Below are 18694 nucleotides of genomic sequence, written 5' to 3'. Positions count from 1 at the left end.
TTGGAGAGAGTTGATAGATTATGAAACTGATGGGAAGGAACTTTAATTTTACCTTGGATGAAAGGGGAAGTGACTATAGAGTTTGATGTGAGATGGCAGGGAGAAATTCTTATTTATATGTATTTTTTCCTGTGGGAATTTCTTCATTCCAGCTATTTACATTTTAAAACTACCTCTGTATCTATACTTTTCTAAGTGGCAAAGCAAGACTTACGTGGAAAGGGAAGTGCAGGAGCAAAAGTGGTAGCTAGGCAACCGATTAAAAGGCTGTTGCAAGACTTCTGGCTACAGTGGTTAATAGGGGTTTGGGTTACAACATGAGTAGCAGATGGTGTGAGGTGGTTGGATAATGGATATGTATTGAAAGAAGAAAAAAATGAACAAAAATACTTGATAATGGGTTAAATATGAGAGTATTTGGTGCTTGATTGGATGTGGTGCATGTGCAAACATAATCAGGACAATCTGATGTTTTTAGTCCAAGAAACAGAGGATGGAGGTGCCAACCATATCACACCACCATGAAAGGGGAACTGTCAGGCAGAAGACTTTGAAAGAAGCATGCTTCATTCAGAATTTTCCATTGTACATCAAGATTGCCTTATCTACACACAAGAAGAGAAGTAAAAGAGACAGTTGGACATATGGGTCTAATGTTTAGGGAAGATGCAGTCCTTATCCATGGCATATTTAATGCTCTAGTTAAAATTAGACTCAACATATAATGCTTAATATTTATGCAAAAATAAGACTTCTTTTTGTTGATTGATTTCCTAGTTCAATAAGGAAAAAATGTTAATTGATGATTTTACAAAATGGGAAAATCGAACACATCTTTCCTTTCCAGCTGTATATTTGGATAGGGTATCTCTTCTCTGCCTCTAACAATTGTGTGTCTGACTTGACCGTTGTTGAGAACAGGAACTATTTAGAATCTTTTCCTGAAGAGGTTAAAGTAAAGACTATATTTCATTTGAAACAGAACCCCAAAGCTCACTGATAAATGGCTTTATTATACTAATTGCGTTTTCTTTATTTCCATAGTCTGTCAGTGTGCCAGAGGGAAATTTTATTGGTCTTAAAGGATTTGTTCTTCAAATGGCCATGTAGGTCACAACACAAAAACTTACTTAGTTGCTGGCAAATTTATTATTTAATGATTCATCCCCAGTGTCTTTCTGGTGGCTGTGTTTAAAATCATTGGTCTATAATTACTACCCTTTATGCATATGAATATATATATATTTCATTTATAGTCTTTAGACACACTTTTCATTCAAATATTCAAAAAGCACTCTTATTTAAAGACTCTGTGACCCCATAGAACAATTCTTCAAGTATTCTTAAGCCCATTTGGAAAATGAGAGTTTGAAAAATAATGTAACAGTCTTGTAGTTGACATTTGAGAAACTAGTACCTTAGAAGGAATAATTGGATGATAAGGCATTTTTAAGACTTTGTACATTCTGGATGGCCTTATCCTTAAAACATTCTTATATAGTTGAAATGCTCTTATGTTTTTTTTGTCCTCTCTCTACTTTGAAGCATTGTTGAGTTGATTATCCCTAGTAGTATTCTCTTTAATAGGAGATTCAGACACAGGTATAGTTGTAAAGAGAAAAATCATGATCCAAAATAACATGGTTTGGAATGAAGGTTGCAAATTGACTCAGGATAAGAATTTATTGAGTTCAAATAGGTAGAAAAATTAATAAAAATAAACAATACAATAGATTATTTCTATAATATTTCAAAAAATACTTGAAATATCATGTGACTAAAATATGTTATTTCATGTTATTTTCATGCTTTATTTTATGCTATTTATATTAGTAAGTTATCCTGAAGAATACTTATAATCTAGCCAACCTATGATGATATCCCAAAATATATTGTTGCAATATAATCCTGAAACATATATTGATACCTTTTATAGTGTGTGTGTGTGTGTTTTTTTTTTTCTGTGTCTTATCCATAGAAAATGATACCATCTACTGGACAGACATGGGCTTCAATAAAATTAGCCGAGCTAAAAGAGATCAGACTTGGAAAGAAGATATCGTTACCAATGGCTTGGGAAGAGTGGAAGGGATAGCTATTGACTGGATTGCTGGTATAATCCATGGCTTTTCCTCTTTTTGTTACACAACTTTTTTGTTAGGGGATCAAACTGTTTCATAAAAAATATCTTCTAACTTGTAACAGTTTATTTATTATTATGATTATTATTATTGTTATTATTTGTACTTCTAGCCACAGGGGTAATAGTCTCTTTTAGTTTTGGCTTCACTCCTAATGCTATTGAGCCTTTGGATAAGTGTTTTATGTAGAAGTAGATTATGTTGTGTTAACTTTGACCATATCTCCTGAGAGCTCCATAAGGCAGGTAAACAAACGTATTAGAAGTTCTCTTTTGCCTGAAGTCAGTGGAAAGTTAAAATAGGTCTCTTTTTTAGGCATGAAAAGTTTCAACTTATTTTTACCATGTAAATATATCATTATATGCTTTAAATCAGAGATGTGTGAGATTAGGATTTGAAAGTATTTGCATATTAGTTTATTTATAGTTTTCTGTTTAGGAAACACATTTAAAAAGAATGTAGGAACTAAACAGTTTCTTGATAGTTATGTGAATGCTCAGAAATGTAATTTCAGTCATAACAAATACGTAATTTTTCTCTCACGATTGTATTATAAACACCTCTATTATTTCTCCTAGGTAACATATATTGGACAGATCATGGTTTCAACTTAATTGAAGTTGCAAGACTCAATGGTTCTTTCCGTTATGTAATTATTTCCCAAGGCCTGGATCAACCAAGATCTATAGCTGTGCACCCAGAGAAAGGGTAATTTTAAGATTTACATATAACTTCAAAGTCTTAAGTGAGTTTTCTAAGTTCTATTGAAAAAAACTTAATAATTACCCTTAGCTGTAATGTCTGAGCCAAAGTTCAAGAATATCTTACCTAAGCAGAAAAAGTGTTTATATTCACTTTGTTCATGTATTATAGTACATATTTAAGTCACATTTATTATGTATTTATATGTGTGTAAATCCAAATAAAGGCACTAACAGGATTCTAGATTCTCAATTTAAAGCTCTTCCCTAGAATTGTTTATATAATTAGGTATTTAATTATTTATTGAATGAGTAAAATAGCCATTTGATAGGCTTCCTTATTTCTAAATATTTCTAAAATCTCCATGTTCATTTATATGTCTGTCATTGTCAAACTGTTCATCCCAAACTTTTGTTTTCTTCTCCTTCTTTTTTACTCTTTTTTTCTTTGTTTTGAGTTCTAAATAAGTATAACTACCTTTCTTGACATTTTCATGGGACATTTCATAAGTACCCAAACTGTACATATATAAAATTAAAGTGAATTTCATCTATCACCAAGTTCTGCTTAGCTTTTCTTCTAAATATCTATTGTCAGTCCACCACTCTCTATCTTTATTTTTATTCTAATTAAATTTGATGTTACCTTATATACTGCGATAACATCCCAATTGGTCTCCTAAGCTCACCAAAGCCTAGAGTGATTTTTTAAAAGTATACATCTGCTTGCTTAAAATCTTTCAAGGAATTTCTATTGCTTTATGTGTAAAGTCCAAAGTTTCTGTTATGATCCTCCTTAATCAGACCCTATAATAATTTTCAGTCAGATGCTTCTGTTATTGTCTTTTTCCTTTCTCAATCTCTATTGCTCTTCTCTTAGCTTTTTAAATATGCCTTTTTCTCTTCCACGTCCGGCCTTTGCCAACCTCTTCCCTTTACCTGCAAATGTTCTTCTATTTGTATCTTGTTAAATTTTATTTACCCTTACTTGGCTTTGAAATAGTTTAGATTTTTGTATGACCCCATAGCATCTAGTACTTTTATTTTATACATTATTTGTACTAATATTTATTCATTTACCTAGTAGCTATATGAGATTTTGTTTGTTTTAGAGACAGGCTCTCATTCTGCTGCCTAGGCTGGATGCAGTGGTGCAATCACAGTGTTGGCTGTAATTGAGCCACAGTGCCTGGCTGTAATAAATTATTATATCCTTAAAAGAGAAAATTTGACCAATTGCTTGACTGTGAATCATTATTCTAATGACAAGAAGAAGTATAATTTGAAAGCTATGGAATCCCATAGGTACACTGGAATTGAACGTTTAGTTTGTTTCTGATAAAGAATTTATTTGCTTCGTAGTTGCAATAAGTCCATTTATATTGTACAGAAACTCTTGTGTCTGGCCTATTATAGATTTATACAGCTCAATTTAACAAGCCTCTTGCTGCTACATGTCAATCTGTAGATTGCCTTCTCATTTGTTATTCAAACCCATTGTAGAACCTTAAGTTGATATTCCAGAGCTGCTTTTTCTTAAGTATCTGTTATCACTCCATATCTATCTAACCATATGACTATACCTACTTGACTCTAGCTTGATTGAGAAAATTGGGCAAAAGAATCTTCATATACTCTACTTTGTATCATTTTATTCAATGAACATTTATTGAGTGCTAGGCACTGTGAGCCAGGACATGTTAGCATCCCTCCATGTTATCCTCAGGCTTCAATTCAATACCTCTTGACAAAATACTAGTGCATATGAAAGACACTTATAGATACTGTGAAGTATGCTGGCATGAATAAGATGCTACATCTATTCACAATGAGTTTTCTGTTTAAACTGAAAATTTAAACAAGTACACATTTCAGTTAAAGGAATAGTGTCACTTTGTAAAGACTTTTTTCAAGCACAATAAAAAACTAATTGATCCGACTCAAATTTAAAGCTCATATCCAAATGTCATGTTGAAGTAATAAGTTTTAGAAGATCAGTATAAAATTATCATGGGTTTAATGCAAAGTTAATAGCATATAATTTGAGCAGCTAGTAAAAATGAGGTTGGTAGCAGCAATAATAGTGATTAGTAGAAACTTTATCGAGGATACTTGAAGGAAAAGGAGGTTTCTGAGATGGGGTAGGTATATATTATAAGAAGAAGAAATAGAATAATTAAAGATTTGATAGTGGCAAAGCAAAAGCCATCAGCAAGAGTATAGGTACTTGAGGTACACGTAGGGAAGAGTAGGTGATGTGGCTGGAAGACAACTTGGGTCCATATAATAGCTGGTAGGGCTCCCTATACTTTTAAAAAAAATTGCCTTGGTCACACTTTCTCCAGTTTACCAAGTGAAGTCCAAACCAGTCCTGGACCCTCTCTCCTCAGCCTTCCCCTTAGCCTGAAACAACATATAGAAGCTAAAATCAGAAGTGTGACAAAAGCTTATTGAAGTTGTAACATTCTTTAACATAAAGAATCCTTAAGAATGGTAATTTACCATCCCTGTGGATAAGAGAAAAGTGTTGTCTCCTTGTCCTCAGGTCAAGTAATGGAGAGAGCTACAGACAAATATGTAAGAGGGAGGCTAAAATAAAGAGAAAAGAGCAGCAAATGAAAATAATAGTTGTATATCTTTTTCACCGCAAATCCCAATGCCAAAAGGAGTCAGGGCAAAGTTGGAGAGAGGGAAGAGAGTGAGCTTTAAAATCAATCTTAACTACATGATACTGTTCATTTAATGATAATTGGCTGTGAAGTTATGGGATCTTTCTGAGACAGCAAAGTTTGGAGAGGAAATACTCAGTAGAACTAGATGGAATCAGCAGTTGGATAAATATAAAGTCACTTCTTACTTATTCCAACAGAGTTCAGACTCTGTAATAAACTGTGATAGTATATGAGGTTATCCAAGAAAGAGTGTCCAAAAAAGAAGCCTAAGAACAAAAATGAAGAATGCTTATAGTTAGGGGGTAGAATGACTAGGGAAGAGAGAGAGAAATAAAAGAACAAAAAACCTAGCCATTTTGAGTCTTTGGAAAATTGCTGAACTGTGAAAGTCAAAGGCAGAGCATTTAAGGAAGAAGAATGTGCTAGCAGTGAAGAAGTCAGGAGAGAGAAAAATCAGAGATCAAAACGTGTAACTGGTGATCAGAATGGTGTTGCATATATTTATCAGTTTCAAAGATGAGTAAGGACAGAAGTCAAATATAAAGAGTGGATAAAGGAATAATTAGAAAGCGGAACTAGCATTTACAGAATAAACTGACAGAAATTGGATGATAAAGGGAAAGAGAAGAAATAGAAGGTGAGAAGATTGCAGGGTATAAGGTTTCTCTTAGTATGGGGATATTGCAGATATTCATAGGCAAAAAGGAAAAAAAAAACTGATTGGAAGAAAGAGGATGGAAATGAATGTAAAGGGGAGACAAATTCCAGGGAGCGTACAAGGAGCCTTGACAAGGAAGAAACAACAGAGCAGAGAAGAAGGAATCAGAGACAGAAAGCAGAGAGTCAAGATTTGTATCTTACGCTAGGTGTCCCAGAAAGAGATTCTAGAATTAGAAGTCAACTCAGGACCTGAAAGAAGTATAGCCAGTCAAAAAGGGGAAGAAAGAAATCAGACAAATATTTAATTTTGAATACAATCTTGGCCTCAAACTGATTCCTGGGGGGCACTCTAGAGTGTAAACTTTACCTCACAGTAATGGAATTTGGTATTCAGATTCCAAGTAGTTAGCCAGTGGATAAAGGCCACTCTGGGAAAACAGACACCCCCAAAATTTCTGAATGTCTGCACTCGTGAGAGAAGAGATTCAAGTGGCTCAAGGGTAATCCTCCAAAGAAAGTTGTCCGTGTGAGCTGTTAGGGACAAAGGTCATTTGAGAGCTCAGAGATGGTAAACAGCATCTGAGGGTATTTATATCGAGCATGATGGTGTCCACTACAGTTTGGAAGCCCCACTTAGACATTTACTTTTTACATTTGCCTTTGTGATATTTCTGTACTTCTTGGTCTCAAATGCCTATATCCTTTTAGTTAATTGGAAGGATTAAATGAGGTGGGTGCTAATTCTCTTCCTCTTCAGAGATAGAGTGAAAGAAGAGATAGGATGTGGAGATCAAATATATTTTAGAGCTTAAATTCATGAAATTGAAGAAAGTCACAGCTGCTAGCCTACATTTCTAAGGTTAGCAGCTCTAAGTGAATAGGTTAAGTGTTGCTGAAGCTATTGAAGTAAATATTTTCCACCATAATGAATCAAATAATTTTTAAGCAATGTGAGACCAGCTGGGATGGATTTCTAGAATATAAGCAGAAATTTTATATGACATTGAATTATAATGCCTGCAATGTAGGGGTAGTAAAGAAAAAAAATGCACAAAAAGGAGCAAAACGTTACAGATCAAAGTTGGCAGTTGTAATGGGTTAACTTTGAGTTATCAGTCTGGAGGTGAGGCCTACAAGCTAGTGATGGAATAGTGGGAAATCAAGAGTAGACCAGGTTAAGAATAGAGAGATATGGTACAGCTGGCATGAGTGATCAACACAGCTCTATAAATCAACAGAAGGTGATTCTAGGTAGGTCCCTGGAGCAATAAAAATGACGTACTATGAGCTGGGGTGTTCATACGTTATAAAGTTCCATAAAATGTCAGAAGCGGAAGGAGAAGATGAAAAAGCTGCCAGCCAGTGGTAAAGCAATAAATAAACAGTGTGTAATTGTGATAGGTGATAATGCGGTGAAGGAAAATGGAATATGTGGATTCATGCTGTAAATGTTTAAGTGAGTATAGCCTTGGAGAAAGCTTTCTTTCTTCCTTAAAATGACTTCTCTACTTTTATTCTGGATACAAATGTCTCCTCAGACATTTCATGCAAAAACCATTCCCTTCTATGTCATCATCCTTAACTTGGTCCTTTCAATGAAGCCTTTCCCTTTTGCGTTCAAATAGGCTCAGGTCCTTCTCATTAGAGAACACATTACTATTGTCATTACTTTCCACATGTTTTCTTCTCAACTTCACAGAATAATCATCTATATCTATTGTCTCATCATTGAACTCCTAAAATGAGTTTCAGCTTGTTAGTATACAGGAATTTCTAGATTTATTTGCAGCCAAATCTAGAGATTATTATTTTATATTTTTTGCAGGTTTTATACCATTTGCCTTCTCCAGGACAGTTTTCTTCATTGATAGTCCATCCAAGAATTCATTTTTTTCTTTAGCCTTCTCTGACCCTGCGTTTTCTGGTTTTATCTGAGGCCCCTTTTATAGCTTCTGTGAGCATTATATTTGATTCTCTTTCTTCTCATTTAAGGCTTTGTGTGCCGTTCTCTCTTTTATTTATCTTTTAAACTCAGCTAATCTTACGATTTTATGTAAATCATGCAAATATAGTGAATATAAAAATATAAATAAATACATGCAAAATAGTTATAAAATATCATCTTTATCCCTTTATTTATATTTCTGATATCCTTTAGAGTTATTTACTTGAATGTCTGTCACTAAAACTTAACATGTCCGCCTACCTCTCATCTGCTGCCTACCTTTATTAAATATGGCATCTCTTTTTCTGTTATCACAAAAGAGGTTAAAACTTTATATTTTCTAGTATTTTTTCATCACCTATTTCCATCTGTCAGCAAGTCTTCTCATTTCTTCGCTCCAGATATTTGTCAGATTTTTTATTTCTCTGCATTGCAACTATAAGCTTAGCACTGACTCAGCAGGAGGATCTCAGTAAATTTTTTTGATTTCTTAATTTTGAGTCCTCAAAAGCAGAATTGCATTTGGGTCTACAAAACAAGAAATGTTTGACATATATAGAAATATTTAAATATTATTTTTCTGTACACCTTTATTTTTTCTTAAAAGTATTTAAAAATATTAATTATATTATATGGATAAATATTTTTCCATAACCATAATTAAGAGTAGATACACTCATTTAAATGTTAAGCTTATTTCCAGGAAATATTTATTATTACCTGGAATTATTATGGATACATGTCTCCTTATACTTTTTCCACGTTTATTGTCATGAATTTAGAGAGACAATAAAAGGCTTAAAAATGAAGAGTCTTGTAAAATTATTTGAACCTTGATTTCCAGGTAATATTACATAGACATTTAAGTGTCAAAATTTATATCATAGGAATACAGTACAGTACTTTAATATTCTGTTTGAAGCTAAAACATGGCAGATGGTATTGCCAAGGGAAAGTGTGAACCATAATGCAGTGAATTAGCTGAATTCAAAATATAAACATGCCTTGAAAAGTGGGCATGAATACAGTTTTTGAACAATAGAGACTTGAGCTTTTTAAAAATGTAGCCAAATGCAAAATAGGAATCATATACATCAATGATGGATGAAAGAAGGTGATTTTTTAAGTTTAGCTTAAAAAATCAGTTTCCTTCATCTATCATTACTACTCTTCTCCTCATCCTTCTCCCCCTCCTTCTCTTCCTCCTCCTCCTATTTCTGGCATCACTTGCTTTGTAAAAATTGAAGTGTAATAATTTTCTTCATGCTAAAAAGTCATTCAACACAACTACAAAAGATATGTAGGAAGTCACTTATGATGTTAAAAATTTTGGTTAAGTTCCCATGATATATAATCTCTAATGGAAACAAACATATTGTGATTTTATTTCCTTTTAAGCACCAAGATGTATGTTGCCTCTCTTAACTTAGCTCTGTATTTCTGTGACTGTGAATAACATGCCAAAAAGCTTTTCTTTCCATGGCAAATACTCATATTGACGTGGGATCTTGCTGTTCTATAAGTACATATTGTCATATGGTCTTTGATTATGTATATACTTTTACAGTATGCTCACCAATATGTAAAAGGTCTTGGTGGAGAGTTTAACACCTGCTAAGATAACAGCAGTGTAGTATAGTTTAATACCATCTCTTAGAGTATATTTTACATCTGAAATCAAGGCAACATATATATAAAGGAAATTAAATAAATTTGATTTACCATAGGAATTATGTTGGGTAAGATAGATTGCAAGACATGGAACAAATTTAAAACTTCTTTATAATATTTTGATAACTTTAAGTCAGCTCATGAGCTCTAGAAGTGTAGGCTCTAGGTGGCTAGATGTTAGATATTTGGCAAATTTATAGTTATAGGAAAATATCAAATATATATTGAATGTACAAAAGTGCATAAACGTGATCTATGCAAGAAAATGATAAATGTGAAGAAGCTAATATTATATATATGTGCATGTGTATGTTAAGTATTTGTTTAAATGAGAAGATGGGTAATGAGGGAGGGTGTAAATACATATATAAAATGATAAATTAACTACAATATAATGTAATGTGCTATGGAAAATTATATATGTGTGTATATATACACACACACATATATATATATATAGTTTGTGAATAATTTTTGCTTCTCCACTGTGTGCTATCCATACACATAGTAATTGTCCTATATAATTACTCAAAATTACAATGTAGTAAATCAAAAAACAGTCAGCTATAAACTTAAGAATCGCAGATCAAGAAAGAGATAAATTAAAAAATAAGTTAAATAATGTTGGAGCTTAAACAGAAAGAATAACTCAAATGACCTATATCTTTATTTGGCCTAAAAGAAAAAATATATATATTTCTGAAGTTGTTGACAGGAAAGACCACATTTCTCACCACAACACTGCAACATTTTCATTGTGGAAGCCCGTACATTTATGACTTAAAGAGACTAACAAATTTTAAGTATTTCTAATCAGCATCTTTCTCAGATACCTATTTACCCATTTGCCTCTGCCATTAAACAATTAGCTTTATGAGGGTACCGAATTCCAATTTGTTTTGTATCAACAACACCCAGAACATGATAGATATTTAATTAAATATTTGTTGATGAGTGCATGAGTGCAGTGCAAGAATAAGTTTGAGACTCAACCACAAAATCAACAATAACAACAAAAATTTCGAAAAGTGCTATAGTGCCCAAGGGTAGACTGGTTCCGTATTTTCATCCTTTTAGCACAGGGTTCTACTACCTGTGTTCGAGTACTTTTTATATTACAGGATTCTTTCATCAATAGAAACATATTTATGACTTGAAAAATGATTTGGGATAGGCCTGTAACACTTTCTCAAACAAAGCTTCACATAAAAGAAAGAAAAAGGAAAATGTGAATAAGGTCTCACAGGAAAAGAGAAAGTCCTACATTCCTTTTATTCCTCAGGGGATTAAAAAAAAAGTCTAATCATTTACTCATAAAATATATTCAAACCTTTACAATGTTATCTTATTTTACTTATGATCTGAAGATGGAGCCATGAACATGTTGACCTATAAGGTATTCAGTTTGTATGAATTTTAAGCGATTCTACTGCATCTATAAGATTGAAAATTATGAGCATCTTTGGTCAAATTAAAAGCATATGCTCATGTAAAGGCTACCTACTATTGTTTGTCTTTAGGGTTTTTACTTTGCTTTATTTTTTGTTTCTTTTACTTTTTGCAGATAGGATAACCCACTGTTGAGCCCCACGCTAGGAGAGGACACAATGACATTCTCGATTCTCTTCTTGACCAAGGCCAACTGCTGACATAAGAGAATTACCTGATCTTCATTTTTATGCCAGCATGAACATTTTTTTGGTTATCTCAGGTTTTCTTTATTATATGTGACAAAGGATCTAAATCATACTTACTTAGGGAAGGCAAAAATGCAGGAAGAAATGGTACATTTATTGCAAAAATTGCAACTCAAAGTTGAGCTCCAGGGAAACAGTTTAGCAGTCAAAGAAGAGAATTTTAAATCCAGAGAAAATGATTAATTCCAATTAGTTTTGCTTTTCACAACTGTTCATGTATTTGGAGTATAAGGATAACATTTAATACTGTTTCTCTTTAAAAATTAGATTTATTTATTCTTTTTTTTTCACACTCCATTATTCTTCTCCCACAAAAATCATAGCTTTGTCACCAGTGTTAGCTTACTCAAATTTATTTATGAGCATTTATAATAATTTGAAGTATATTTTTCAGCTTGAATTTAACTACCTGTGACAGAAAAAACAAAAGTTTTTTTCTGAAAAGTCTACCCATATCTAAATTAATTCTGATGCCAATTTGTACAGTTGCCATATGATAAATGCAATTAACTTTCAGGATCTATTAAGAGTCTGCTAGGCCTTTAGGCATTCTAGTATTACCAAATGTGATCTTTTTACCTATTATCCAAATGTCAGTAATTAGTTGGAAATTAACTCATGATATGTGTTCATTGCACTGTTTTCCTGACCAAAACTGTTGTAATCTAATTAAGACCACAGAATATTTGTATTATGACAGTTTTTGATAGAATTTCTGTAATTCTTAAAGCCACTTTTTAATGTCCCTTTTAAAACTTTATGTTTTTAAATTCTTTAAGGGCAATCTTATTTAAATAAAGACATTTTTGGTTTAGTTTAACAAATACTACTTTATTATTTAATTATACAAAGTAGCATTAGTTTGGACAATTTTAGTATTTTCTGGATTTGAGAAAGTATTTTCAGGGCTAGATGTACCAAGCTGATACTCTAAAGTTAGTTTTCTTGGCTGTATCATGTAGTAAACACATATTTCACAATTGCAAAATTTGAACTCAAATAGATTCAGAATCAATAGTAATTTTATCACTCAATGTTAGTATCAGTAGGGTACCAAAAACCAGGAACAAATATTTTCATTTCTTCCTACTGCTAAAGACCAGATTTAGATATCAAGAAACTATGTTCATTAATGATATATCAGGTGCATCTGTGTAAATTATTATCTTAAATTACAAGTCTCCTCCTCCAGTTTTACAAACTTGGAGAGGGCTCTTTCTCTACATTTGGTTTGTAATCCCCAAAGGTTTTAAGGTGCAAATTCTATTCATTTCTTTACTTTCAATTTCAGTTTAAGGAGCAAATAAATCATTTTTTGCTTGACATAAAATGTTTGCTTAATTTTGATAGATTTAAAATCTTTTATTAAGTTGATAAATTATTTAACTGTAAAGTGATTCCTACACAGTAAGATTTGGTTCCCATATAATGATAGTTTATCCAATTATTACTCTTTTCCACAGGAAAAAAATTGTGTAAATTCTGGATTAAAAATACTTTTACTCAGCATAATTTTATACATAATTTTTTACATTCATCTCAACATGAAAGTATCACATTTAAAATGGATAAGGATTACTTGGAAAAAAAAAGAGACTTCTTTCTTATTGCTAAGACCTTTTTTGTGCTTTGTTTTGTGGTTTTAAATATGGAGATTTCTTGTTATACTTCTTATAGCTAATGAAAAATCACATTTGTTATAATATCATTATATATTGCTGTATTATCTTTCTATTTGGTGAGGCAACATATTCTAGGGAAGACAATATAGGCTTGGATTAGTAAAGCCTGAGTGTGGCTCTTGGCTTGCCCTGTTATTGGCCATGTGGACTGTGGAGCATTTACCTCCTAATCCATAATTACCATAACTGTGAGAATTAGGGCTAAGTAGGCTGGTTGGTGCACAAGTAATTGTGATTTTTGGCATTACTTTTAATAGCAAAAAACACAATTATTTGTACATCGATTAGTTTATCTGGTCTGTTCACTGAAAATAATATTTTTATTAGTGCGTTTGCAAATAGATTAATATTAAGTAAAATGTTTACTGTATACATTTCTTTTCTGGTTTGAACTTTGGAGTATGTTAAAAATAGATAATAAGAATCCGATTAGATGAGTAAGCACACTTCTGTCCTGGTCTCACATTGCCTCCTTCGCAGTATATCACCTGCCATTTTCAAACATATTTTTTCTTAAAAAGTTAAGTGTAGCAACACATTTTATCTGCCAGTTAGTTATTTTATTTTAAATAATTTTTTTCATCCAGTGAGAGCATACCTTAAAGTCTTAAACAGCTTGACTTTAATAAAAGTGTAGAATTTTTTTTTTTTGAGACAGAGTCTCATTCAGTCACCAGGCACTAGGCTGAAGTGCAGTGGTGCAACCTCGGCTCACTGCAACCTCCGCCTCCCGGGTTCAAACAATTCTGCCTCAGCCTCCTGAGTAGCTGGGACTACAGGCGCTCGACACCATGCCCAGCTAAATTTTTTGTATTTTTAGTAGAGATGGGGTTCCACCATGTTGGCCAGGATGGTCTCGATCTCTTGACCTCGTTATCCACCCACCTCAGCCTCCCAAAGTGCTGAGATTACAGGCATGAGCCACTATGCCCAATTTTTATATGCCTTCTTCGATAATATCTTACCAACAAAATGTTAGTGGGATTTTACGCTACAAAATTTTTTCCTTTCTCATTTATAAAGCTTGTAAATGTGAATGAAAGTTTCTTCATGATTAGTAGAATTGAGATTGCAGCCATACCTCATTTTGTTTGTCTGGAAAACTCTAACGTGTTTATTTTACACAGCATTTTCAAGAAAAAAATGTCAACTATTAAAACAAATTAAAACAATATACATAAATAATACATATATTTTATGTAGTTTAAGTATCAATTTGTACTTAAATAACCATTGAATATAAACAAAATATATCTTCAATTTTTTCTGTATGTAATCTGATTCTTACAAGACTATTCACATATGTTATTCAAATATGCTGATGAGGCTGCAGGAAAAAAGGAATGCTTATACACTGTTGGTGAGGATGTAAATTAGTTCAGCCACTGTGGAAAGCAACTTGGAGATTTCGCAAGGAACTCAAAACAGAGCTACCGTTCAAATAATCCCATTACTGGGTATACACCCAAAGGAAAATGGATCATTATACCAAAAAGACACATACAGTCATATGTTCATCACCCTGCTTTTCACAATTGCAAAAACATGGACTCAACCTAGGTGCCCATCAATGGTAGATTGGATAAAGAAAATGTACGTGTATAATATGTAATTCTATGAAGCAATAAAAAGAATGAAATCATCCCCTTTGCAGCAACATGGCTGGAGCTGGAGGTTGTAAACCTAAATGAATTGATGCAGGAACAGGAAAGCAAGTGCTGCATGCCCTCACTTATAAGTGGGAGTTAAGCAATGAGCACACATGAACATAAACATGGGAGCAATAGACACTGTGGACTACTTGGTGGGAGAACTACCCATTAGGTACTATTTTCACTATCTAGGTGCAATATATCCATTAAATAATAATAATAATTTAAATAATTTTTTTAAATTAGGTAATATGTACCCAGTTTGTGAATCAATGCTTGCCATATTTTTAAAAACTTTATTCACTGCTGATGTCTGGTAGTTGGATAAATACCTCAATAGATGCAACTTCAAATTAAGAAGGAATTATATTTATCTAAAAGCATGGACTTCCATATAGTCCTATAAATATTGAATTTTTTGAATGAATGAGTGAAATACATTGATTATATACATTTTGTTTTTCTACATTTATTTTATGACATGTTGTTTTATTTTGGCATACTCTGTGTGTTCTTTATGCATTATATTTTCTTCCACATTCCTCCCCATTACATTTCGTTTTATAAGATTACTAAAATAAGAATTTCTGCTTTTGCATAAAACTATATTTTAGGATGACTTCACAAGATAAAATACAATCCAAACTAGAATAGTTACATTTAGCAATCTAAGTGGACAAAATAGAAAGTTATGATGCATTCATGTATAAATTCATAAATTGTGTATTTACCACTAAATTTCTAATTACCTGGTGCTGAAGGAGCAATAGTGAATTAAAAAAAAAGAGAGAGAAGTGATGACTATCCTTGTTGAGATTACAATTTAGTAAGGGCAAAAAATATTAATAATAAATGATAATGTGAGGAAAAAGAAGTGGAAATTTGCCATTCTAATCTGTGTTATGAAACAGAGTACATGGTGCAGTAATCAGGGAAGACCCAGAAGACTTCTGGAAAGAAAGAACTGAGATGTGAAAAGTGGGAGATAATTAGGTAAAGGGTTGGAGAAGAGCATTTGAGACAGGAAATAGAATGTACAAAGGGTATTTTGGTAGGATGTTGAGTGCATACTATGCTATCTATGACTATGTAACTATTTTTATAATAAAATTATTTTATTGGAAACATAAACATACTTTACATCAATTTCTGAAATGTATTATTTTTATTCTAGTGTGAATGTACTGCTATTATTAGTGATAGTGTCTTTTTGTATAGCTCTGCATACTACAAATAAATATACATAAACACTACAAATTAATAATGTAATTTCAGCCTCTTGTTCTGGACTGAATGGGGACAAATGCCCTGTATTGGAAAGGCTCGCTTGGATGGCTCAGAGAAGGTCGTCCTCGTAAGCATGGGAATAGCATGGCCGAATGGCATCTCCATTGACTATGAGGTCTGTTGGATTTCTTTTAAGTGCTTCAAGTGCATTAACTGACAACTTTTATTAACCCACTTTTAGTGTTTCTTTATTTTCTTAATAAAATAATCAAAAATAGTCTGTAACGTTACTTTTCAATCGATATTTAGGAAAATAAATTGTACTGGTGTGATGCTCGCACAGACAAGATAGAGAGAATTGACCTTGAGACTGGAGGGAATCGCGAGATGGTGCTGTCAGGGAGCAATGTGGATATGTTTTCCGTTGCAGTCTTTGGGGCTTACATCTACTGGTCTGACAGGTAATTTATTTTTTCATAAGTATTTGAGTCTAAAAATGTTATTTCAGTGCCAGTTGCTTTACCCTTGTAGGATTTGCCATTTCTTAGCAAGGTCACAAAAAGGATCTCACAAAGCCATGTAATTTCCACAGAAAAGGCAGGCACTCTTGCTATTCCAAGCTCAAGTGTTTCAATGTCACAGACTAAAGTTGGTTTCTTTTCCTTCTGTTGGCCCATCTGTTATCTTCAGCTTAGGTAACTGGCTTGATTTAATTAGTTGAAAATTGTTGATCATGTATGTTTACCTTTTTGGCAGAGCACATGCAAACGGGTCTGTCAGAAGGGGTCACAAGAATGATGCCACAGAAACGGTAACCATGAGAACTGGCCTTGGAGTCAACCTGAAGGAGGTTAAAATCTTTAACCGAGTAAGAGAGAAAGGTCAGCACTCTTAAAAGTATATAGAATATGTATATTTTATGTGATTTCTCTCCACTTTTTCAAAGCATTTGTCAAATTTAGAAATCCTTATATGAGTCTAAAATCTCAAAATTTTATTTTATGTATATCTGATTTCCTGCAAGTATCATATAGTAGCCTAATGCAGTAAATATGTCATAGTTCATACAAAGGTGTATTTGCCCAGGACAGCATAGGTACGTGGACATGTCACATACCTGGCATATCTTGATTACAGGTTTTGGCTAAGGAATATAGAAAAAATTGATACATGTATTGATTGGCTAAAAAATTAAGCATAAGTAGGATATTAGAGGGTAAAAGGAAGTTGAAATTTTCATATATTATATGAATCATATTATATATAAGTGTTTATGGTCCCCAAAGATGATGCTGTTAGTGTAAAATATTTCCAAAGTCATTACTTCCTTAAAATACTTATTTTTAAAGTTCTAGGACAATGATGTGGGTATTTATATTTGTTTACCTTCATTAAAATAAATTTTACTTTTTATATCAAAGGTATATTAATGTTGGAAATAATAATTGTGAAATCACAGAGGAGAATTAGCCTGATGAAGAAATCTTAAGTGCACATTATATCTTCACTCAAAATTGGAGTAAGAACTTATGCGCAATACATTTAGGCAGTTAGGCATTCTTTAATACTTTACATATCTCATAGAGTTTAAAGTAGTGCATTATTTTTTGTTAAATCAATTCATGTTTTGAATAAACACTATATGAAATATTATAATCTAAGGATCAAGTTTCAAAAAGATTTATATACTTAACTGACCCATTAAGGAAAAAATTTAATGATTTACTTGGATGGTAAATGAAACAGAATATGATTTTCTAAATAAAGAAATCCAAGATTTTAAACTGCTGTGATTTTTTAAAAAACAGTTTTTTTAAAATTGTTTATTGACTAACTTACATTAAGAATAAAAATAATATTCAACATCAAAGTTTTAATATTTCTATGTGGATAATTTTGTTTGAAAAACAAAAACAAAAACATGTGCATGTGTATATATATTTTTTTCTCCCTTAGGGACCAATGTTTGTGCCAGGGACAATGGTGGCTGTAAGCAACTCTGTCTTTATCGAGGAAATTCCCGGAGAACTTGTGCTTGTGCCCATGGATATCTGGCAGAGGATGGAGTTACTTGCCTAAGGCATGAAGGCTATTTGCTCTATTCAGGAAGAACAATATTAAAAAGTATACATCTTTCTGATGAAACCAATTTAAATTCCCCAATAAGGCCATACGAGAATCCACATTATTTCAAGAATGTCATAGCCTTGGCTTTTGACTATAATCAGCGAAGAAAAGGTACCAACCGAATCTTTTACAGTGATGCACACTTTGGAAATATACAGCTTATTAAAGATAACTGGGAAGACAGACAAGTAATCGTTGAAAGTAAGTACAACAATTTAATTTTAAATAGTTTGGTGGAAATGAGTATCATTTATATTACTAGGGAAATAATAGTGGTAATTTCATGTAACAATTATATTTTCCTAGAGTTTATATTCAGGAATGAATGTGAGTATATCATTTGACCACCCCAAAATGTCAAAGAACCAATTAACTGGTAGCATATATGGCATGTAAGTTATGATTATTAGCTTCTAATCATGGAATTTTTAGTATGTTTTATCATGTTTCTTATAAGTAACTGCACTAAAATTAATGAAAAATACTTTTTCAGTATAAAACTCTTCTAATTGATTGTTT

General features: G+C 32.5%; 1 protein-coding gene across 2 annotated transcripts in view; it reads left to right on the top strand.

The window, feature by feature from the left end:
• Positions 1 to 18694, top strand: part of LRP1B (LDL receptor related protein 1B) — a 1894725-nt gene that overhangs the window by 1415773 nt on the left and 460258 nt on the right. For both annotated transcript variants that reach the window (XM_032286208.1, XM_032286207.1), the window contains exons 36-41: positions 1979 to 2113; positions 2720 to 2849; positions 16097 to 16223; positions 16358 to 16509; positions 16805 to 16929; positions 18005 to 18376. In XM_032286208.1, coding sequence (XP_032142099.1) covers positions 1979 to 2113; positions 2720 to 2849; positions 16097 to 16223; positions 16358 to 16509; positions 16805 to 16929; positions 18005 to 18376 — 1041 coding nt within the window. The remainder of the gene's footprint in view (positions 1 to 1978; positions 2114 to 2719; positions 2850 to 16096; positions 16224 to 16357; positions 16510 to 16804; positions 16930 to 18004; positions 18377 to 18694) is intronic.

Source organism: Sapajus apella, unplaced genomic scaffold (genome assembly GCF_009761245.1).
Source record: "Sapajus apella isolate SASKATOON/1434 unplaced genomic scaffold, GSC_monkey_1.0 scaffold18, whole genome shotgun sequence".
Classification (NCBI taxonomy): domain Eukaryota; kingdom Metazoa; phylum Chordata; class Mammalia; order Primates; family Cebidae; genus Sapajus; species Sapajus apella.
This window is presented reverse-complemented; position numbering and strand designations above follow the sequence as displayed.